The 24025-nt window shown below is 44.2% G+C and overlaps 1 protein-coding gene and 1 long non-coding RNA gene across 2 annotated transcripts; one reads left to right on the top strand and one right to left on the bottom strand.

The window, feature by feature from the left end:
• Window positions 1–990: 990 nt before the first annotated feature.
• ZNF2 (zinc finger protein 2) lies at window positions 991–17291 on the bottom strand. The gene is made up of 6 exons (XM_060168629.1): window positions 17247–17291; window positions 15538–15731; window positions 9102–9173; window positions 7722–7848; window positions 4408–4521; window positions 991–3880 (listed from the first exon to the last, which is right to left on the bottom strand). The coding sequence occupies exons 3-6, from the start codon at window positions 9132–9134 to the stop codon at window positions 2874–2876; spliced, it is 1281 nt and encodes a 426-aa protein (XP_060024612.1). The 5' UTR covers window positions 9135–9173; window positions 15538–15731; window positions 17247–17291; the 3' UTR covers window positions 991–2873.
• A 2295-nt stretch (window positions 17292–19586) lies between these two features.
• Window positions 19587–22785, top strand: LOC132531855 (uncharacterized). The gene is made up of 3 exons (XR_009544244.1): window positions 19587–19715; window positions 21224–21319; window positions 22350–22785. It is a non-coding gene; the product is annotated as an uncharacterized LOC132531855 (long non-coding RNA).
• Window positions 22786–24025: the final 1240 nt, after the last annotated feature.

The raw sequence follows: 24025 nt of genomic DNA on the forward strand, positions 1-24025 counted from the left end.
AACAAAGATCCCGTGTGCCGCAACGAAGACCTGGTGCAGCCAAAATTAAAAAAAAAAAAAAGTTATTAACTGACCGGCACCCAGTAGCCTTGCTCCCCAGCTCCTCCTCACCTCTGTCTTATTTATGTGAGACTTGGGGGTTAATTTATTCTTAGAAGCACAGGCCTGGGGGTGAGATAAATTTCTGGGATTAGTAGTCCCACCAATTCTCTGTCCCAAGCTTCAGTGCACCGGTTTTCTCTATTTACCATATTGTCTTCATCTCAAAGTTCCCTAGCATTGCTTATCCTTTTCTTTAAAGTGTTGATTCATGGTGTGCTTCTATTAATTTGTGTGGTAAGTGTTCAATTCTCTTAAACTTAGATAGGGCTTATTTAAGCATCAGAGAGATTATTTCATTTTTTTGAAACCCCTTTTAAAGTATTTTGCCTTGTATCTTAAAGAATGTTGGCATAGGGACTTCCCTGGTGGTCCAGTGGGTGAGACTCTGCACTCCCAATGCAGGGGCCCAGGTTCGATCCTTGGTCAGGGAATGAGATCCCGAGTGCTGCAGCCAAAAAAAAAAAAAAAAAAAAAGATAAGAAAAGAATGCTGGCATACTTCCAGTTTGTCCAATTTCTGATTCGAAGATTTCACCCTACTAATGGCCATTCAGTGAAGCTAAAACCTCAAAATTTAAGACCTCCACTACTCCATACCTTATTGAGAGGTAAAATGGCCCTTTCCTCAGAATTTTTAGGAGATGGAACAGTACTCCAGCTTTCAAAAATGCTCTGCAGATCACCAAATTTTAGAAAGGAACAAAGGGAGAACTGCTGACTTTATGTCTCCACTCTGTTTTGATTACCACTTTACTCAAAAGTCCATTCTAGTCTCATCTTGCTGACAATGGCAGAGTATATTAGGGGAATACCTGACATTCAATTTACTTTTAACAAGGCAATAAATTAAAGATTCAGAACTCTCAGAGACAGTCATCAGCCAAAAGTTTGTCAGTAGTTTCTTTTATTTTGTACTTGACATTATTAAATAATGATATTATCCACTTCAGTAGATTCTGCACTGTTTTTCCTCAAGTTACTTTGAGAGTCCACATGTGAAAAGTCTTCCTGCCGCTTATCTGCTTTAAGAAAGGTGGATCAATAGGGTTGTGGGTAGATTAGGGAAGGGTCTGTTTGGAATTCCAGCTTCTTGAATCAGACTTTTACTCCCAGGGAGAAATGCACGTTGGTCCACTGGGATTCATGCAGGGCGAGGTAAGTTCCAGACAGCCTTTCAGAATCAAGTCCTCTTCTGGGCTTCACCTTAAGCAAATAGAAAGGGAATGCAGAGCCTAGAGTCAAAGCTGCCTGGTGCCTGACTGTCAATAAAATAAAAATATAGGACTGGGTCCAGGGAATAGCAGGGTTTTGGGAGTCGAGATTTCAAGTTTAGCAATGTGGGATCACCTCACGGCAGACCTTAAATATTCAGAGACGTTTTCATTAAACAGGGAGCTATTTTAGGTCTTGAGTAAGGCAATGATGGGCAGGAAGGGATCATTTGGAAAGACCGGCCTAACAGTAATATGAAAAATGTAACTTGTGACAGAGGCTGTTTATATTAACCAAATGCTGAGGTGCCTGTTGACTTTCCTAGTATCTTGGTGCTGGGTTCTGGTTTATGAGATATAAACAGAAGTGATGGCCCTGAAAAATATCCCAGCATACCCCCCAGCTTTCTCTTCCATGATGACCTTGGAGGCAACATGTTCTAAATGATGAGGATGAAGGAAGACAGACTCATATCTGAGTTTATGTGAGAAATGAATCTTTATTTGGGGTTCACTTATTGCCCCATAGCTTAACATCTCCCTCCTCAATAATGAAGAGGAAAGAATTCGAATCAAGGAGTGTCTACTGCAGTAATGGGAGCCTGAGATGATAAAGGTACAGGCTAGACTGTGAAATTCAGAGAAAGGATGTGAATCTAAGAGGTGTTTTAAATAGAACTTGGTAAGTCAAAGAGTCATTAATTCAGATAACTATTTATTGAGCACCTATTATTTGCAAGGCACTGTGTGAGATACAAAGACATATAAGTCACAACTCCGAGTGCTTACAACCTGGTTGAGGAAATAATACATGTACATAAATTATAAAACAAACCTTATAGCATTATGGTAAAGAGAACAGACTTTGAAGGGAGACCTGTATTCAAGACCTGGCTTCACCTTTTACTAGCTGTCATATTGGGCAAGTTATTTAACTCCTCTAAACTTCAGTTTGCTCATCTGTAATATGTGGGTACTAACAGTACCTACTTCAGAGGGTTAGTGAGAGGAGCAAATAATCTACTCCTTGCAAAACTCTCAGCTGAGTGCTTGCCCCATAATAAGCGCTCAATAAGTGCTAGCTACTAGTAGTAGTATTAAGAGATCTAGAAGCTGGGACACAACAGAACAAGGTCAGTGCCCAAAAAGTCTCCAAGAGAGAGGGACTAACGGCTATAAAGAACTGTTCTGGAAACAACAGTACTGCTCTGACATTAGTGTGCCTTCCCCTCCTGCTGTGGCCTCCAGTTATTTAAAGTGTAGTGATACCTGGGGCCTAGGACGAGAGGTGTGTCTGAGGACGGCCTCCTAACGTTTGTCCCTATCGTCTGACAAACCTCTGCAAAATGCTGACTCTAAAGAGTCACATCCTAATTTCTGGCATCCCACATCAGCTCTATAACACAGTGGGTAGAGAATGTTCCTTCAAACACTGTGGTAACAGAGGCAGGTAAGGAGAGTAGTAGCCAGAATAGGTGCAATGACTGGGAGATGGATTTAAGTTGGGGAAGACCTATCTTGAGATTGCATGGAGGTCCTGTAACTAAAGCTTTTGCTCAACTCAGTCTATTCCCTGTTTGGCATAACGCCTTTGATGTTGAATAACTGATGATTTGGAACTGAAAACCTTCCCACACACGCTGCATTCAAAGGGCTTCTCTCCTGTATGAACCCTCTGGTGTCGCGTAAGCCGGCACCTCTGGCTAAAGGCTTTTCCACATTCGTTGCATTCATATGGCTTGTCTCCGGTGTGAATCTTCTGATGTTGAGTAAGGGAGGAGCGGTCAAAGAAAGCTTTCCCGCACTCGCTGCACTGATAGCGAGGCTCTCCAGCGTGGGCTTTCTGATGTCTATTCAGTGATGAGACACCGTAGAAGGCTTTCCCACACTCGTTACATTCATACGGCTTCCTGCCCGTATGGATTAGCTGATGTCGAGTAAGAATACTTTTCTGGCTAAAGGCTTTCCCACACTGATTACATTCGTAAGGACTTTCTCCAGTATGAATTCTCTGGTGTCGAGTAAGGGACGAGCGGTCAAAGAAGGCTTTTCCACACTCATTGCATTTAAAGGGCTTCTCTCCAGTATGAATTCGCTGATGTACAGTTAGGGATGAACGGTCGAAAAAGGCTTTCCCACAGGCATTGCACTCGTAGGGGCTCTCCCCAGTGTGCGACATCAGATGTCTACTGAGACTGCTCCTGTGACTGAAGGCTTTCCCGCACTCAGGACAGTCATAGGGCTTCTCTCCAGTGTGAGTCCTCTGATGGCGAATAAGGGAGGAGTGGTCAAAAAAGGTCTTCCCACAGTCACTGCATTCCTGGTCTCTCTCTTTAGTGAGAATTTTCTTGGGAGGGGTTGCCCCATGCTGCAACCTTTCCTCCTGAGAAAGGGATTTCTTGCAGGCCTCCACTGCAGGGCTTTCCTTCTCTGTTCCCAACCCACTATCCACTGCATGAACTTCAAATTTAGGAGATGAAGGACCTTTCATTCCAAGCTTTTCCCTCAATGTTCTTTCTGATTTTTCTTCTTCTGAAGCACCTTGAATCTCAGGCTTAGTCTCCCAGTCTGGAATGGACAGAAAACACAGATGCATGTTTCTTTCTTGGGCTAGGAAATGTTACAGCAGAGAGGAGAGATGCTATGATAAATCTGAAAAGTCATGTACAGTCACCACATTGCTTGCTCCCAGAAAGTGTTACACTCTAGGGAGAAACCAAGACTTGGGACTGAAACAGGGAATAGAACTGATAGTGGAAATCTCAGAAAAGAGGAGAATTTCCATTGGGAGCATGGCTAGGTTAATTAGGAGAGCTGGCTAAGTGGAGGGGATGGTGAGGAATAGGAATATCAAAGTGTGAATGGGTAATGTGACAGGTCTGAGAAAGTAAACATTTGGTGAATAATAGTGCACAGAACTTTAAGGTGTAGAGAAAAAGAAAAAAAAAGCGCTGGTGGGGGACAGAGAATAAATAATAAAGGACAAGATTTGAATTTGAGAAAAAGGTGATACCCAATACTCCCTCCCACATACACCTAAATAACAACCACAAAGCAAAACAAAACTCTGCCCTGCCCAGTTCATACTCAATTACCTTGAGAGACATTCTCTGCACATTCTTTCCCCTCAGATCCATGAAGCTCCACTATCCAAGGCTCATCCCCTCTCTTCAACTGAAAAATCACATCAGGTCCAGGAACTGGAAGTCCTGCTCATGGAGAAAGAAACAAGCCAGGTGGTCATGTTTGATTAAATACACAATGATTCCAAAGCTAATCCCAACCTCTACGTCTTTCAGAGAGCAAATGCAAAAGGCAGAAAGTGCACACCAGGAATACAGAGTATGAAGTCATATAAGGAATTCAGGAAACTCTGAATGGAGGTCAAGACTGAGGTTCTAAAAAGGAACAAATAGCATTTGGTCAGAGAGTTGATAGACTCCATTTGAATTAATGTGTTTATTCTTCCCCATGAAGTGAATGGGATGATCCTAGCTTTAGCACTGGTAGGATGGGGGGAAAAGTCCTTAACTCAGAGAAGATGAGAATGAAGAAAGGTCACAGTGAATAAGAATGTGTAATGTGGGGGCTTCTCTGGTGGCGCAGTGGTTAAGAATCTGCCTGCCAATGCAGAAGACACAGGTTCGAGCCTTGGTCTGGGAAGATCCCACATGCCGCGGAGCAACTAAGCCCATGCGCCACAACTACTGAGCCTGCGCTCTAGAGCCTTCGAGCCACAGCTGCTGAAGCCCGCGCACCTAGAGCCCATGCTCCGGAACAAAGAGAAGCCACCGCAATGAGAAGCCCGTGCACCACAACAAAGAGTAGCCCCCGCTCGCTGCAACTAGAGAAAGCCCATGTGCAGCAATGAAGACCCCACGCAGCCAAAAATAAATACATTTATTTTTTTAAAAAAGAATATGTAATGTGTATTATATAGGTGCCCATTTTTGTTTGTTTATGTACCCTTTACTATTGTGATTTTATTTAAACAAGTGGATCATGTTCATTGTAGGAAATCTAGAGACATGTACAAGTAATAAGAAAAATCACCTTTCGTACTTTGTATTCATTTCTTTCTTTCTATTCACTTTGATACTGAAAGATACCTATAGATACATTTTGTTAAAAACTGGATAATGACAATTATATCTCAATTTTTGAAAATAATAAAAAACTACTGGAGAGCGACTTTGGGAAATAACTAAGACTACGCCAACTGAAATCATTCCTATTTGATTTATTTTGACATCTACAAGTAGATAATTTCTAAATCCATAACGATTCACTATATATAATATATGTCACTCCAGGCACTTTTACATTGAAAACATCATTTTGGGCAGAAGACTCTCAATTAAAAAAACAAACAAACAAGGAAAAACCCCAAATAACTGGATAATGAAATAATTTTAAACTTGATTTTTTCACATAATAAAAAATTTAAAATATTACTTTAATTAGCACAGCTCTACCTCGCCATTTTAATGGCTACATGGTATTACATTGTATGGAATAACATCATTTATTTAATTAATCTCTTGCTGACAGACATTCCAGACTGTTTTCAATGTTTTGCTAAAACAAACAATGGTATGATGAATATCTGTATACACCACAGGCTGCTAATCTTATTATTTCCTTAGGACAAATTTCTAGAAGTGAATCTGTCCATCTTTGGTTACATTTAAAAAACAGATCCCCAGGGGCTTCCCTGGTGGCGCAGTGGTTGAGAGTCCGCCTGCTGATGCAGGGGACATGGGTTCGTCCCCCGGTCTGGGAGGATCCCACATGCCGCGGAGCGGCTGGGCCCGTGAGCCATAGCCGCTGAGCCTGCGCGCCCGGAGCCTGTGCTCCGCAACGGGAGAGGCCACAGCAGTGAGAGGCCCGCGTACCGCAAAAAAAAAAAAAAAAAAAACAGATCCCCTCCTAGAAATAGTCTTGAGGTCTAAACTTCCCCTGCATTGGGACCCCTGACTTGGGCAAGAGAGGTACTTTCTTCTTGGGCCCAAGGATCATCGATCTGGTTGTATGCTGACTCTCTGCTGAGAACGGCCACATCCATCACCTGCCCATGGCTTCCTGTCTCTGTCCTTAGATTTCTATTTTTCCTACCAAAGTGACAAAGGCTCAGCAGTCTCCCTTAATGCTCCCTAAACATTCTCTTCTGTTTCCAGATTTGTCCTGTTTAAGCTACTCCAGGGTGTTGTGCTTGCTTTTTTGACCTGCCTTGAATGAAATCTGCGATGTGACTCCTTTTACTGCCTCCTGCTGCTGATTTTAAGTCTATTCTAAATCTGTACACACTCAGCCTCTTATTCTGGAAGCTCCTGAGAGGTTCTCCTTACAGGAGCCCAACTTTACTCTCACGAATACCTCACATCAGCAGTAGCTCTTAATTTTCCTTTTGTCACACAAGTCTCTATCATTGCAAAGTGCCTTCTGCAGGCATCTCTCTAAGATGTCCTTAAGACAAATATTCAAAATCAAACACATTTCTAGTGACCTACTCTGAGCTACAACCTTCTAATCTCACCCCTACATGCCCTCTTTTTTTTTTGGCATGCGCGTGTGGCATGCAAGATCTTAGTTCCTGACCAGGGATCAAACCCACGCCCCCTGCAGTGGAAGCACAGAGTCCTAACCACTGGACTGCTAGGGAAGTCCCCCTCTTTTTTTTTTTAATTGAAGAATAGCTGATTTACAATGTTGTGTTAATTTCTGCTGTACAGCAAAGTGACTCAGCTATACATACATATATATATATATATATACACACACACACACACATATATACATTTTTTTATCAATAGATTCTTTTCCATTATGGTTTATCGCAGGACATTAAATATTGTTCCCTGTGCTAAAGAGTAGGACCCTGTTGTCCATCTGCCCTTTTTTTTAAAAAATGGAAACACTTCTTTCCCCCTCCTCTGTTTCTCTGAGGAGAAATTTTCCCTCAACGAGAATGCCCCTTGCACTCCCCCTTAGTACTCTGGATGGAGCTGAGTAAGTTACTGCTGAGCTGAGGGAAGACCTGGGCGTAGGTAACTCGGCCTCTTCTGCTGGCCCCAACCCTCTGGAGAGCAGTTCCCTGCAGCAGGCTCTCACATGCCCTGCTCCTCCTGGCCCTGGCCCTGGCCCTCCGTGTTGCAGGGCCAGGCTTCTCAGCAAGGGCCCCTTGGTTGTCCAGTCTGCTTACAGCTCAGGGAGCAAGCCTGTCCCAGGCTGGGGTTCAGGATTAAGAAACCCACTCTTGCTGTACACCTAAGCCACATCCCTCTGCTCTTCGATCTTGTCTCTCAGGGGTTCTGACTTGGGTGGGAGGAGAAGAGGTGTCAATTTATTAGCCTCTCGAGCCCACATCAACACAGTACAGAGTCTACTCCTGGTGGGAAACTCTCCTTACCCAACGAGACAATGCTCTTATAGTTCTCCAGCATCACCTCCTTGTAGAGGTCCCTCTGAGTAGGGACCAGACACCTCCACTCTTCATCTGTGAAAACCACCGCCACGTCCTCGAATGTCACTGGGTCCTGGAAACACAATTATGTTCTCCTTATTCATAACCCTTCTCTTTACATGGCCAGACAAAACTATCATAATGATGACAGCCTGGAGGATGCAGAGGGAGTGGAAAGGAAATGGTTCTGACAAAGTAAGGCTTTGAAGCATTTGGGGAAAGGGCTATACTCCCCCGAGGCATGAAGTTCTTGGTCACAACCCCACACTCTCTTCCTAGCCGAGCCTCTGAATATCAGGGGCTCTTTTTTCAGACTTACAGAAAATGTGCAAGAATAGAACAAAGAATTCCCATGTACCCTTCACCCAGCTTCCCCAAATTAACATTTTCCACACTGGCTTTATCTTTCTGTCTCTCTCAGTACACGCACATTCACCTATCTTCTTCCTGAACTTCTTTAGAGTAACTTGCAAACATGATGTCTCTTTACTCATAAATGTTTCAATGTGTATTTTGTAAGAACAAGGATATCCTCTTGTATAATCACAGCATGATTGTAAAAATCAGGATAGCAGTGATATTATATAATTATCTAATCTACAACCTTAGTCAAATTTCACCAGTTGTCTGTGTGTGTGTGTGTGTGTGTGTGTGTGTGTGTGTTTTAAAAAATCCTTCAAATAATGGTGTAGATTAGATCATCTTTAAGATCTCTCTCATTTCACTCTGCTGTTCTGTGATTCTGTAAGGTTGCATCTTTACCCCCAATCCTGAAACCCAGATGAGTCTCCACAGTGTCTGCAGAAGCTCTAAGCCGGAGCATGATTCAAGACTCCCTGCCCTTGGGCAGGAAGGGGGTAAACCACATGTCTCTACCCACACACAACTCTCTTCAGGACTCTTTCAACTTCACTGAGGTGCTTTACAGTATGTGTCACGTTCTCCGCCTAACCCAACAACTCCCTGGGATATGGGGACCTACTTTCAGTCCATACATAGTGGATGTACTAAAGGGAAGTCAGAACTAGAAACAGCCCGCTGTTCCCCAAACCTTCCAATCAGACCCGTACCATTGGTTTTTGGGCAAAATTGCTTAGGGTGAAGGCCACAGGGGCTGCGTGCCTGGTGACAGGCTAGTGGGCACATGTTCAAGGCAAGGAAGCATCACTGAAAGACATCACAAATCAAATGGGAAGGACATACTCCCTAAGGAGTCCTTCCTCCACCTGGTTGGGTTTGATCAAAGAAGCTCCAAGATAGAGAAAGCAACGTGGTTCCATTCTGGAGCCCGATAGAGTATTTCAGAAACACAAAAGTCCAACTCACCTGGAATCTGGTAGTCGGAGACACAGCAGCCATTCCCTCCCGAGTGCTCTCCTTGCAGAGAAGAGCCGAGTCCTAATGAGGCAGAGGTGTGGGATGAGAAAGAGGGTAGAAGAGCAGTCTTGTTTTGTAGTTTTGCGACCCATGAAGCAAGAAATCTCCACACACCAGTGAGTTATGTACTCACCTTCATTCTCAATACCCTACAAAAAGGGAAGGCAAAGTAAAGCAAGGCCAAGAGCAAGCCCACCCCATCCCAGAACTAGAGTGAAAGGCCATGGATATTGCTATGCAGAACACAATGTGGTGCTTGTTTTACCATAATCTTAGAGGCAAAGTTCTGTTCCTGGCAGTCAAGAACATAGTAAGGCTCATACCGTCTTTACAAATTCACATTCAACATTGCTCAGAATGATTACTAGACAAAAAGCATAAGAAATTTTATGAATGGCTATAGGGACAAGTTCTGTCAGGGAAATACCCATAGCCTCTTCAAAGGAAAAATGCCCCATTCACAGCAATACCCGATGCTAAAGGAGCAGCCCTTGGGCAGCCACAGTTTGTTCCGCGTGACCCTGCCTCTCACTCCTGGAGCCACACTGATTAGGCCGCAGGTGGGCAATGCACAGGCTGACCAGTGGACAGACGTATGGTCTGGCTTGAAAAGATGACATCCATCCTCAGGATCGTGAACTAAGAAATATTGGGACAACGAGGGGGTGATGAGCTGAAAGGATACCGTGAGGGACAGAAGTAGCCCCGAGGGTCAAGGAGCCAAAGGTACCAGGAAGCAGAACCCATGAGCATGTGGGAGGCACGAGGTAGAGAATAGGCTGTAACAGACTAAACACAGGCGGGCACGTTGGTGGTGAAGCACTGAAGCAAAGACCCAAGAATTCCTGGCCTTGAAGGCCCTAATTCACCTAGCACCACCCCAGACAGCAATGTGCATGCAGACCAGCCTTATTTATTCTTAGATTTCCATAAGACTGTAACCCTCTCAGGCTTTGTGTGAATCTTTATCACCAAACTTTACTTGCATTAACTGAGTCCATCTCAGTTTCTCACAATCAAGAGTCTAGTTGAGACATAGTCAAATCAAGCATTTTGGGGATTCATGAGTGGGGTGTGGGGAGAGTGTGGTCCTGAGAAGGAGAAGGAAAGGGTGTGTATGTGGCTCAGTGACTACTGTCCTGCAGCCAAGGGAATGTATTCATTGATCCTTGTTATTCCTTCATCCATCTATCCAACCAACATTTATTCAGTACCAACTATTTATGCAAAAGAAGTATGACACTGTCCTTGTCTTTCAAAAGCTTATGGACTACTACGCAGGACAAACAAGTAATCAAGTTAATATTTCACTACAGGATGAATAGATGCTCTAAAGAGATGTGCACAGCTAACTACGAGACAGCACATCAGAGGCTCGCCTAACCCAGATGGGAGGCAGGGAGGAAGACTGCCGGTTTCTTGGCAGAAGTGGGACCTAAGGTAAGTTTTGATTTGGGGGAGGCATTAGAACATTCTAGGCACAAAAAAAAAAAATCAAGTTTTCCAAAAACAAGGAGGCAGGTCTTTACAGGGAAAGGATTAACAACTGTAATGAGTTTAGAATGGCAATGTTTAGGTTGGGGCAGTGCTGGGAGGGAAGATGGGGTTGAAGAAGTAGGCAGAGACCAGCTAGATCAAGGAGAGCTCTGCGTGGTCCTACTCCCACTGGCATGGGGATCACAGAAGGATTTAAGCATGGAAGGGTCACCACCAGATTTGTGTTTTAGAAAGATCTTTGCAATTTGTATCAAGGGCCTTAAAATACATATCTTTGACCCAGCAATTTTCTCCTCGGAGTTTTTCCTAAGGAAATAAGTAAGAACACATGCAAAGTTTTTTATTAATCATCACTAATACTAACCTTTACTGAGTGCCATGTGAGGCAACCTCCTAAGCACTCTACATGTGTCATCTCATTTAATCCTTACAATACAGTAAAAATTTGAAATAGCCTAAGTTTCTAAAATAGGAGATTTGAGGGCTTCCCTGGTGGCACAGTGGTTAAGAATCCCCCTGCTAATGCAGGGGACACGGGTTCGAGCCCTGGTTCGGGAAGATCCCACATGCCGCAGAGCAACTAAGCCCATGTGCCACAACTACTGAGCCTGCGCTCTAGAACCCACGAGCCACAACTACTGAAGCCCGTGTGCCTAGAGCCCATGCTCCGCAACAAGAGAAGCCACCACAATGAGAAGCCCACGCACTGCAACGAAGAGTAGCCCCCGCTCACTGCAGCTAGAAAAAGCCCGCGCACAGCAATGAAGACCCAATGCAGCCAAAAATAAACAAATAAATAAATTTATTAAAAAGATAAAATAAAAAATAAAATAGGAGATTTGATTAAATAATTTATGGTCCAGACCATACATACAATGGAATACCGCTGATATTATCATATTAATATGATAATGTTATCATATTTTAAATGTTATTTTATATGATAATTAATATCATATTAATAATAACTAGCATTTATTGAACTTATGCTACTGACCAGGCACTGTACTAAGTACTCTTTATAAGAATAGTTTAATTCCATCCTTATGAATCAATTAGGTACGTACTGTTTCACAGATTAGGAAATTTAGGCTTTGTAAGAGGCTGAGGCAGAATTTGAACCCCAGTCTGGCTAGCAGTTTTTAACCTCTATGCTGTAATGATTTATTTTCATGAAAAGATAGCCACACAGATAACAGACCAATAGACTAGAAAATACCAAAACATATCAAAGCAGGTAGGAAAGCTTGACACATGACAGAAGTGGCATCACAAATCACTGGGGGAACGATCACTAGTAATAAACTGCAAACAACTTACATGTTCATCAATAGGATAAACTGTGATTTTATATGTGCATGTGTGTGTGAATATTATACCTTGATTAAGATGAATGAACTAGAACCTCATGTTAGTAATATAAATTTCAGAAATATAATTACTGAGCAAAAATAAAGTTACAGAATGACTTACTATGTAATAGTTATATAAAATTTAAAAACAGGTAAATGGTATCTACAAAAATCTATATGGGACAATAAGCAACAGATTGTGAGTATCTCTGGGAAAGAAGGGAAATAGGATTGGGGAGGGATACCTAGGAGACTTCAACTTTGTAATGTTTTGTTAAAAAAAATCTAAAGGGAAAAAAAACATAGAAATTCACACAATATTAAGTGAAGAATGCACACTTTTAAAATTACATAATTGAGCATGCACACACGTACAGAAAAACGACTGGAAGAATATATATTAAAATGTAAATGAATTTGAGTGGTGGCATTACTAGTGATTTTTATTTTATTTCTTACAATTCCTTATATTCTGATTTTTTTAAATAAGAGTTATGTGTTTACTTTGGTGTACAGGAAAAATAACAGGAAGGAAGGAAAGGAGGTGTGCAGAAAGTTATAGCAGACCTGAGACTGCCATTCTTGGGAACATCTACTTGCAATGTTGGCCCTTGGCTGGGGTCTGGGAACTTCCATTTTAAGAGGGTTTCCTAAGAGGTAGGGTGGGCCATTATGCCTAAACTATTTGTGCAAACAATATGGTTTCTGCTGAACACCTGCTGTCTTGCTAGAGGGCCTGGAATTTTGGTATATGTTAGGTAGGAGGTGCCTACGTGGCTAGCCCTCACTAAAAAGCTTGGGCTCTGAGTCTAAAGAACTTATCTGGGCTGACACATCACACACCTGCTGCTGCATTTTCATTGTCGGAGGAGGAAGTGCTCTGTGTGACCCCTCATGGGAGGGAGAGAGCATGAGGAAGACTTCCCATGGGTTCCTCCAGACTCTGCCTATCTGTCCCCCTTATGATCTGGCTGTGTATCCTTGCGAGATCACTGTCCTCATCTTAGCCATGAGTATAACTATGGGCTGAGTCCTGAGTCCTGCTAACAAATCCCTGAATGAGGGGTGATCTTGGGGACCCCCGACACAGGCGGCCATACCACTCTGGGTAGCTGTGGCAGAATGGGAGCAGAGGAGGTGAGTAGACCGGTGAGGAGACTATTACAATTAACTAAGCAAGAAATGATGAAGAACTGGACAGCAGACATAGAGAGAAGGGGAATTACTGTTGAGATATTAAGAATAGACCATAGATTAGAAGCGGAGGCTGAAGGTGATGGGAGAGGCAAGGATGACTCCAGGTCACAGATCTGAGCAACGTGTGAATAATGGCACCATTCATAGAGATGAGCGACAGAAAAGTAGTTTTGGAGGGAAAGCTAAGAAGTACAGTTTTGGGCATTTAGAATTTGAGCTGTTTCCACATCTCTGGATAGGAAAAAAAATCAGATGACTCTGGCTCCCACTGACCAAGTTGTAAAAATTATTATTGCCAAATGAAATCACTTGAATTTTGAAAAACTGTGAGTTTCATTCAAAATAGAAAGGTTAATATAAAGCATTTTAAAAATGGTTATAATACAAAGAAGGCAATGTTCAAGCCTTTAGTTATATATAATAGTACTTTGTTTTTTTCTATTATTTGTAAGACTATTCATAAAGTATAGACGTATTCTTGAGATATATAGTTGTATTCATTCACATAAGCATGAAAAAAGAAACCTAGGAAAAGGGGATAAACAAAGTAATCCCAGAAATAGGAATTCCGTACCCCAAACAGGAAGGACTAACCAGCAATGGGACCAGGTAGAAAGAACATGGGCTCCTCACAATGAACCAACCTCAGATTCTAAAGAGGCAAAGTAACTGCAGACTTAATCCTTCTTCCCTTAGGAGATGAGCCCTCCAGCTGGTCTTATTAATTATAAGATACTAATAAGGTAAGTTACGTTTTCAAAAATGCCAAAAGACTAGATCAATATATACTTACTAGACAACGGGTTAACACCGGCCAAGCAAACTTTAAAAGAATATTGCCTTGAGGGTGAACAACAGTTTGCAAAAACTAAAACCTATGTGAAAGGCAAAAACTTAAAACAAAACTTACTGGAAAAAGAAGTTTGGTGTAACTATAAAAAAGAATCTCAACCTGAGGAGAGATTGGGGTTTGAATCTTGCTAGGAGGCCAAGAGGATACCTGTACAAATGGAAACAAATATACAACATCAGTTGGCAACCAGAGCCTCCAACTTGTGTTGTCTGCGGCAATACGTATTCTTACACTTTTTGGTCTGTCAAGATTCCTCCACCCCCAGGAGGGTCTCAAAATATTACCCTTGGGTCCTATGGAGATGTCAAAATTAGCATTTAGAGATACAGGAGAGTATAGGAGTAAAGGCTCTGGCAGACCGCTTGAAATCAAAGTCCAGCTCTGCCTCTTCCTACCTGTGTGACCTCAGGTAAGTTTCTTAACATCTCAGTTTGCCCATCTGTAAAACTGGGATAGTGAAAGTACACATCTCATAAAGTTATTGTGATCCTTAAATAGGATAATACGTGTAAGGCATTTAGAATAATATGCTAAGTAAGTGTCAGGAGTCCTAGGAAGGTAGAAATAAAGAAAATATTAATTACACTGTGTCGCTGCTGTTTTAGAGTAGGTTTAAGTGTAAGTGTAGCCACAATATTGGGATCAAAGTATTTGTATATGTTGTCTAAAGCATTAGAACTTTTTGAACAAATCAGCTGAACTACATCTGAAATTGTGGTTGAAACTGCTCAATGTTTAAATGCTTAAAGACAATTTTCAAAGTTTCATTTATTAGATTATAACTTTAATACACTGAGTATTAACCAAAGTACAAACAAAGGTGAGCATAAAAGCTCCCCAGCCATTAAACGACTAGCTAGTATTCCCAAGGTGCTCATCGTCTGTGGGCTCCCTGCCAGGCCAACTTCATTCCCCGTCAGGTCTAGACTCCACCAGCAGTCACTTCGGTAAGCTCTCAATGGTACTCAGGACTCCTCAAATCCACCACATTCACATGGAATCACTGCCAGCAAAGGGTCACCTCTGTTTTTCCTTTCCCTATTTCTGGATCTCAGAGTATTTCTGGAGAAAATGCTTTTCAAATTCTTATTCTATACCTTCAAAGAGTGCTCGCCTAGAAAGCTTTTACCGTTCCCATCTTAGCTACACAGCTATCCCAAACCTCCATGGCTACCCTTCAATTTCAGCAGAACACTGTCTTTCACCACACTGAAGCTTCGCAAGAGTGAGTCGCTGAGCAAGGTAGGACTGTGGTAGAAAGCATTCCACAGGCCTGGATTACTGACTGTGAAGGCTTGGGCAAGTTACTTAAGCTAACTGTTGACCCCCCCATCCCCTGTTTTTTAATACCTATTTCACAGGGCAGTTATAATAGTAAATGAGACAATTAATGTAAAGCATTTATCTTACAGTCTGTTCAATAAATGAAAGCTTCTTTCCTTTCTACTGCCCAACACCAACCCATTCAACCAATATTTCCAAGTACCTGTTATGTGCTAGGCAGCCTGGGTGTGAGGCCAGCAAAATGGAAATGTCTCTTCTCCAGGACTTTACCTTAGCGTCCTACATCTGTGTCCTACTTTCTTTTCCACCATTGTTTCCTCTCAGAATCTGCTTCCTGCATGACCCACTCTTCCTTTCTCCAGCATCTCCCATCGCTTCAGGAGCTTCTTCACATATCTGCAAACAGATATAATCCTCCTCGATGTGAAATTATCTTCACTGAATCCCATGGCCTCCCTCTGGCAAAACAGTTCTGATTTAGATTTTCCTTTCATGATCAAACTTCTTCTACATACCTACTGATGCCACATCATCACCACCTACTCTTCTCAAAGCCATTTTTCTGCTCCTGCCACCCCTCACACACCTGAAACCGCATGCTTGAAAACTGCCAATGCATTTCTGAGCTCTAATTCCGATAGTCCTTTTCTCCTTATTTCTCTGCAGCTTTTTGACTGTTTTGACAAGTTTCTGATGCTGCCCAAGGCTCAGATTGCGTACAGCGTTCTTCCCGCTATCCCGCAGAAAGTCCATGCACACCTGGTGCTCCATTTCCGCCTCTACAGAAATGCTTCCGGGGTCTAGTCCCAACCCGTCTTCCAAACTCATCCTGCATTTCCAAATGACTAAGAATTTTCAATTAGACATTTTGTTGGCATCTTAAAACCACCTCCCCCTATGCAATTCCCCACAAGAGCTCCTCTCCCTGTCCTTACATTTCTAGCAGATGTTCTACTATTCTCCCAGGTGCCCCAAATTCAAACTCTTATCTAGCTATCTTTCCTCCCAAATCTAGTTAGTCACCAGATCCTTCTGAGTCTTCTTTTGCAATGTCATTTGTATCCTTACCCACCACCGACACCATCATCATTCAGGTCCACAACAGCTTGCTTCAGGACTACTACCACTACCAAGCGTTCCTAACTGGTTCCCCGCACTAGTCCCTTCCCCTCTCTAGTCCTGGATGGAACCTCTAGAATAACTGTACCAAAATAGTTTTAGTCCTGTCAGTCCCCGATCCGTCCCATACAATCCACCCTGCTGACCGTGTCTCGTCCTGATCCTCTATGCTCTGACCCCACTGTGCTTTTCCCCACCCTTGTCCCCCACTGTTCCTCGATACTTCACTCTTACACATAGCATTTCCTTCTCAAATCTGCCTAATGCTTCGCTACTTCTTTCCTATTTTTTTTTACATCAAATTCTACCTCCTCCACGAAGGTCCCCTGGTCTAGTGCAGAGGCCTATGGTAGGGAGCTAAACGAGACAATCTGATGCGATTTCTGGGAAAGACGGAGGAACTGGAGTGGGCGGCACCCTAGATTTAGTGTCAATTCCACCCACGTTTATTAAGCACCTATTATGGGAAGAAGGTACGGGAGGTGCAGAGGAAGGCTCCAAACTTCCCACGGAACACACGCACACACGGGGACTGGGGGAACAACTTTCCGTCCGCACCTGTCCGAGCCGGGACGTCGACACACACACACACACACACACACACACACACACACACACACACGCACACGCGCGCACACGCGCACACACGCACACACTCAGACGTTCTGCAGGTTGGCTCCGCCCGCGTCACCTGTTCTACTCCCACAGCACCTCCCCCAAGTTCTCAGTGTCCCCTTCTCTCGGCCGCTGCGCTCACTCGGCTCCGCCAAGACACACACCCACAGCCCTCACCTCCGGCACAGACTGCTCGCGACCCAGGAAGACGGCGCCTTTTCAGTTCGGGAAAGCAGTGCGCCGGCGCAGGGGGTTCTGACGTCCGCGCTCCCCACCAATGCTCGGCTTTGGCAGACTCCATTTCCCAGAAGTCTCAGCGGTTGGCGAGCTTGAATTTGATGTCTAACGATCTGCGCAAGCGTACCCTTCTAATGAAGGGGTGGGCGGTGCCGAACCGGATCCGACGCGGCAGTGCGGCAACCTGCGCGCGGAGAGGGAACAGTCGTGGATGCTAGGGAGGCTTGTGGTCAGCCTTGAAGTGCTGCCTATGTGTGATGTCACGTCCCTCCAGTCCTCCGATGGGAGGGCCGTCCTAAGGAAATGTGCCTCTTTTAGCTTTGGGGGCCGGTCCCTACTGAGAACGACTTCGAGTCTTCTGGCCCTCGGAAGGGGCTTGTTTCCGCTTCAGCTTGTTCACTTTAAGGAATTTGGTTGTAAAATTTGGGCAGGAGTGACGCAGAGTTTGGTTCTGAGGATGGGGCTGGGTATGTGCACATTTTTGTGCAGCAAAGAGAAGAGCCCAGGAGTAAGTCAGGTAGCCAGACTCCTGACATTTTGAGTGCACACCAGCCTGTCTTCCTTGGTGCTACTGGAAGGACCCTCGTTGGAGTCTCGCAGGGCTTCTCAACCTTGACTGCACGCCGGAATCACTGAAGAGCTTTGATACATTGATTCCTGGGGCCCACTATGAGGAGTGAGAGTTTGAAAAGACCTGCAGGTGATCCTAATGTGCAGCTGAAGCTAAGAATCACTGCTCTATAGCTTCAGGGAAGACTTGAGATTATACAAAGAATGTGATGAAGTTCTACAGTCAGGAACAAGTCTACACTTGCACTCAAAAAACCTAAATTGCCTGCCGTAGGCAAGGCATTGTTACAAATACAAATAAGACACAGTTACTGCCCCAAAGGAACTCGTGTTCCAGTGGACAAATCAGAATGTGAAATTGTTACAACACAAAGCAGTGTGTTCTACAATTATGTCACTACTGGGAGACACTATTGGGAGTACAACTGAGGAAGCAATTAACTATGGCCGAGAAAGTTGGAAAAAGCTTCCTATAACTGGTATACTTGAAGAAGAGTAATTAGAAAAAATGCAGAGAGAATAGCATCTGCAAAGGTATAGGCTAGAGGATAAAAGTGCAAAGAATTAGTAGCAAGATGAGTGGCTGATGGATAAGGTTTAGGGGCTGATAACCATGACCTGGAGCCAGATGGAGGACGATTTTGTGCTATAGTAAGGGGTTTGGACCTTCCAAGAGGATTAGGACTTGGAAAAGTTACAATGTCCAAGACATACTCTCTTGCTGTTCCCTTCTGTGGATGTTTTTTTTGTTGTTTTTTGCGGTACGTGGGCCTTTCACTGTTGTGGCCTCTCGCGTTGTGGAGCACAGGCTCCGGACGCGCAGGCCCAGCGGCCATGGCTCACGGGCCCAGCTGCTCCGCGGCATGTGGGACCTTCCCGGACCGGGGCACGAACCCGTGTCCCCTGAATCGGCAGGCGTACTCTCAACCACTGCGCCACCAGGGAAGCCCAGGTGGTTTTTGTTATTCGTTTAGCCTTATGCTGAGAGTGGAAATCTGTGGGTCCTGGGTGAGTTTCTTAGAGTTCCCTACCCTTGGGCAGGCCTTAGGGTTTCATCGCTACCTTAACTCCCCAGGTTGCTGTCAGAGTGGGAGCTTAAGTTCTCCAGGGTTTAGCAGGGTAAGAGTTGGGTTTACTGCTCACTCACCTCTCAGGGCTCTAGCTCACACTTCCTTATTTTTTTAAATTGAGGTATAGTTGATTTACAATATTATATTAGTCTCAGTTGTACAACACAGTGATTCACAATTTTAAAAGATTATACTCCATTTATAGTTACTATAAAATATTGCCTATATTCCCTGTGCTGTACAATATATCCTTGTTGCTTATTTATTTTTTACATAGTAGTTTGTACCTCTTAATCCCCGATCCCTATCTTGCCCCTCTCCACTTCCCTCTCCCCACTGGTAACCACTAGTTTGTTCTCTATATCTGTGAGTCTGTTTCCATTTTGTTATATTCACTAGTTTGTTGTATTTTTTAGATTCTACATATAAGTGATATCGTAAAGTGTTTGTCTTTCTCTGTCTGACTTATTTCACTAAGCATAATACCCTCTAAGTCCATCCATGTTGTTGCAGGTGGCAAAGTCTGATTCTTTTTTATGGCTGAGTAGTATTCCATATTGTGTGTGTGTGTGTGTGTGTGTGTGTGTGTGTGTGTACACACACAAGTCCACTGTCCTCCTTGGCAGCAGATGCCCATTGAAGGAGACCCAGCCCAACCTACCCCCATTCTTTGCTGGAATTTTTTATACCACATCTTATTCATCTGTTGCTGGACACAGGTTGCTTCCATATCTTGGCTATTGTAAATAATGCTGCTGTGAACATTGGGGTGAGTGTATCTTTTTGTTTTCGTTCTTTCTTTTTTTTAACTTTGCAAATTCCTTACTTTCATGCCTGTGTGTTTAGAGAGATGATTTATAAGTTTTCAGCATTTTTAGTTTTTTAGTTTTTTTCAGTTAGGGTTGTTCAGGGAACCCAATCTGCCATGTTGCTGGAAAGATTAAGAGAACTTTAGCCAGTTTTCTTAGAAGAGTTAGGAAGGGCATATGGATGCTGAACAGCCAAGAAACAACGTTGCTTAGAATAAAACAAGGCCTGCCAGCTGGGGGCTCTGCCAAACTGCAAGATGTTACGGCTATCTGCTACTGTGTAACAAATCACTTCAAACTCAGTGGCTTAAAACAACGTTTATTATGCCAATAACTTCTGTGGGTCAGGGACTTGGACAGGGCACAGCAAGGGTGGTTTGTCACTGCTTCACACTGACTCCAGTGTGAAGAGGACTCAAGTGTCTTCATCACTTGTGTGTCTGGTACATGGACTGGCATCCATGGCTGGGCTCACCAGGACTGTGGACCAAAGTCCCTACACGTAGCCTCTCTTTGTACTTGGACCTCCTCACAGCGTGGTGGTCTCAGGGTGGTCAGACTTCTTACATGGCAACTCAGGGCTCCAAGAGAGAGAGTCCCAGTGAACAAGACAGAAGCTGCATGGCCTTTTAGGACCTAGCCTCGAAAATCAGTTCACTTCTGCTTTACACTGTTGGCTGAAGCAGTCACAAGCTTGCCCAGATTCAAGGGTAGGGCGTTACAGCCCACCTCTCAAAGGGAGGCATGTCAAAGAAACGATGGTCGTTTAAAAAAAATCTGCAACATAGGATTTTAGCCTTCCCCTTTCATGGGTGTTTCTCTATGAGACAGGTGGGGCGGGGGTGGAGTGCGGCCTTGCAGTGTCCCTATTTTCAGCAGACAGTTTTGCTGTGTCTCGTTGTTTTGCTCAGCTGTGTTGCTGTCTCCTGAACTGCTGCAGTTTTCTTCTAACAGCTCCTCCCAGGCCCCCTCTTGCAATTCTAAGACCCCTCTTCTTGGACACCATTTGACCTTATTTCTCTGAGCGTCTCTTCTCTTTGCTGCTACTACCTGGTACTCTGTATCCAGATCTACATCTCTCCAAACTCTCTGTCAAAAGAAAACATCATTCTTTTATAGCATGTGGCCTTTTAAGAGGCGTTATCTTAGCAGAAGAGCATGGGCCCTTAGTGATAAGTGTTTTCAGTTCTACCACGCAGTCTATGGGGTAGAGGATGGTTTGTCCCCTAGCAAAGGGATTTGGCTAGTTAGCAGTAATATTCTTTATTTTCTACTACCACCTCTCTTTTCCTGGGGTGCATGTGTATCATCAGAAGCTGGGTAGATGAGGTGGAAGAGAAATATTCACGCACAATTTTACACTATACCTGAAAAGCATTGTTTCTTCTGATGCCTAGGTCTGATTCCAGGTCAGATTGGTAATCTACTTCTATACCTTTGTTTGTTTAATATATTTTTTTCAAAATAGATACCATTGGATTTTTAGTCCACCCTAAATGACTGTATATGCCTGAGCCCTAATTGCGAACAGGTTCCTGTTTTTACCGTGGGACTCCTTACCCAGGTAAGTCACATGGCGGTGCTCTAACATCCCACATTAGTTAAGGAAGCTCTGTCTGCTAGAGCACACATTGGACCTGCAGAAATCTCTGTGCTTCAGTTCTGCCTTTCAAAAGCACCAGCCAGTCTTTCACATTTTTGTTTCTTTTAATTAGTTCTTAAAATTCCTTTAGCTCTTTAAACTAGAGTAAGCCATCTCCTTCAGGCTAATGTGAGTTAGAGAGATGCTCTTGCTATCTGATTTTCCTCTGGATAAAATATTATGAGTATTGTTCTTAAAATCTGATACTTCCCATTATTTTTCTGTGGTAATAGAATTTTAGCCAGGCACAAGAATAAAGACTACATTTGCTGGTAGCTAGGTGTGGTCATGTGTTCTGGTAAATAGGATGTAAGTGGATGTGTTGTACAGCACCTTCTGACAACCTTCCGTAAAGGAGAGCTGGACTCAGAGCAAAAAGGAATGAACTACTGATACACATGACAACATGGCTGGATCTCAAGGACTTTATTCTGAGTGAAAGAAGCCACTCTCAGAAGGTTACATACTGTATAATCTTGTTTATAAGGTATTCTGGAAAACTACAGCACAGAATAGAGCAGTGATCACAAAGGGTTGGGATGGGAGAAGGGTTCGAGTACAAAGGAGCAGCAAAAGGGAATGTCAGGGGTAATGGGGAAACCTATCAGGCTGCTGGGAACCAGGGCTCCCCTGACTGCACTTGGCATCAAATGGCGCACCAGAGCACTCGGAGTCGGGGAAGAGACATCACTGGTCAGCTATTGATTAACTCTCCAGGGTAACAAATGAGCATTGTAACAAGGGCCTCTAGCTCAAGGTCTGTCCCAAAGGACGGAATTTTAGAGTGGGAAATGTCAGGCACCGTAGCAGGCCGATGCCTAAAGGAAAAGGTATCAGGGGCAGGCAGAGCCCCTCAAGTTCATCTGAAGCACTTCCATTTCTAGTTATGTCAGCCACCAATGAGATGACGCTCTTTTCTCATGTGTCCATACCCTCCCCTTTTTGATTCCAGAGCACAGAAGAGAACAGAAACTCCTGTGCCAGCCATGGTTCCCAGGCAGCACCCCCTTTCCACACCTCCTCGGCTTGGGAGAAAGAGGGCTTACTTGCCCTGGCCATCTGTGCCACCAGAAGTGCTGGCAGAAAAGTGAAACAGATTGAAAGAACAAGCAAGGAGAATGGGGACTTCCCTGGTGGTGCAGTGCTTAAGAATCCGCCTGCCAATGCAGGGGACATGGGTTCTAGCCCTGGTCCGGGAAGATCCCACATACCACGGAGCAACTAAGCCCATGTGCCAAAACTACTGAGCCTGCGCTCTAGAACCCGTGAGCCACAACCACTGAGCCCACGTGCCACAACTACTGAAGCCCGCGCACTCTAGGGCCCGTGCCCTGCAACAAAGAGAAGCCACTGCGATGAGAAGCCCATGCACCACAACAAAGAGTAGCCCCCCTCACCGCAACTAGAGAAAGCCCACGCGCACAGCAACGAAGACCCAACGCAGACAAAAATAAATTTATTTAAAAAAAAGGAGAGTGGACTTTTTGCCCTGATTTAATAGGTTATTCTTCCTTGAACCCCTAATTAGGGTCTATAAATCAACCTCTCAGTCCTCACAAATCCCCTCTCTGATTGAGGAGTGCCCCCAGAGAACCACTGTTTTAATACCCAGACTGTTTCTCCATTTCTTTTAGGTCCTAGATGATACGCGTTTCCAGAAGAGGAGGGAGTCCAAAGCCCTCCCTTCTTTGAGTTCACCCTTCACTGAATCCAAAACCGGGGGGCAGTGGGAGAAAGACAGGCACGTTAACAGCCTGTAGAATGCAGTTAGTAGCCTGCAGTTGATCTCAGGTGGCCTCGGCCTGCAGCGGCTTGAAGCAGGATTTCGGTTTGTAGCCAGAGATTGAAGTCAGGCCGTGGCAGTGAGAGTGCTGAATCCTAGCCTCAGACCACCAGGGACCAGTGGCCAGTGACAAGGCCCTGGCCCATCAGCTGGGTAGAAATGAATTTCCACATAGAGTCAGAAAGTAGTGAAACAAAGTATTTATTAGGAGGAAAAAGGGTACGTGTGGATAGGCACACAGGTGGGCTCAGAGAGGGTCCTGCCACTGTGGTAGTTTGAATCACTTTTATGGGGCATTTCTTCCACGTTTCCTTTGGCCGATCATCTTGCTTTGCCTGGTTCTGAGTTCGTATTTGGTATATCTCAGGGTCCTCTCATATGTGCGCATGCACCTCTTAGCCAAGATGGATTCTAGCGAAGAGGCCTATGGGTAGATTGACATCACCTACTATGTGGTGGCGGCCCCTCCCTTTTTGACCTTCAAGGAGCCTTTCTGCGCATGTGTAGTCAGGAAGGTCTCCTCGACCTCGAGATGAGAAATAAGCGGTCTAGCGCTTAGCTTCTCCTCCTTCCTGCTATTTTGGCCCCTTCCAGCCTGGGACCCATCTATCTCCTGCCTCACCATGGGCCATCAGATCTCCTGGGCACTTTATAAGAAATACACATGTCTGGAGAGCCTCCTAGAAATTCGTATTTGGCAGATTAAGGGTAGGGCCCAGGCTTTTTAACAAATCTCCAGTGACTTCTGTTCAGCAGCCCCAAGCCAGGCTCTCCGGCCCAGGTACTAAAGGCACTCCCAATATGGGGGTTGCTTCCGGTTCCCTGCCCGTGGCTGGGAGCAGGGT

Source organism: Lagenorhynchus albirostris, chromosome 13 (genome assembly GCF_949774975.1).
Source record: "Lagenorhynchus albirostris chromosome 13, mLagAlb1.1, whole genome shotgun sequence".
NCBI classification, from domain to species: domain Eukaryota; kingdom Metazoa; phylum Chordata; class Mammalia; order Artiodactyla; family Delphinidae; genus Lagenorhynchus; species Lagenorhynchus albirostris.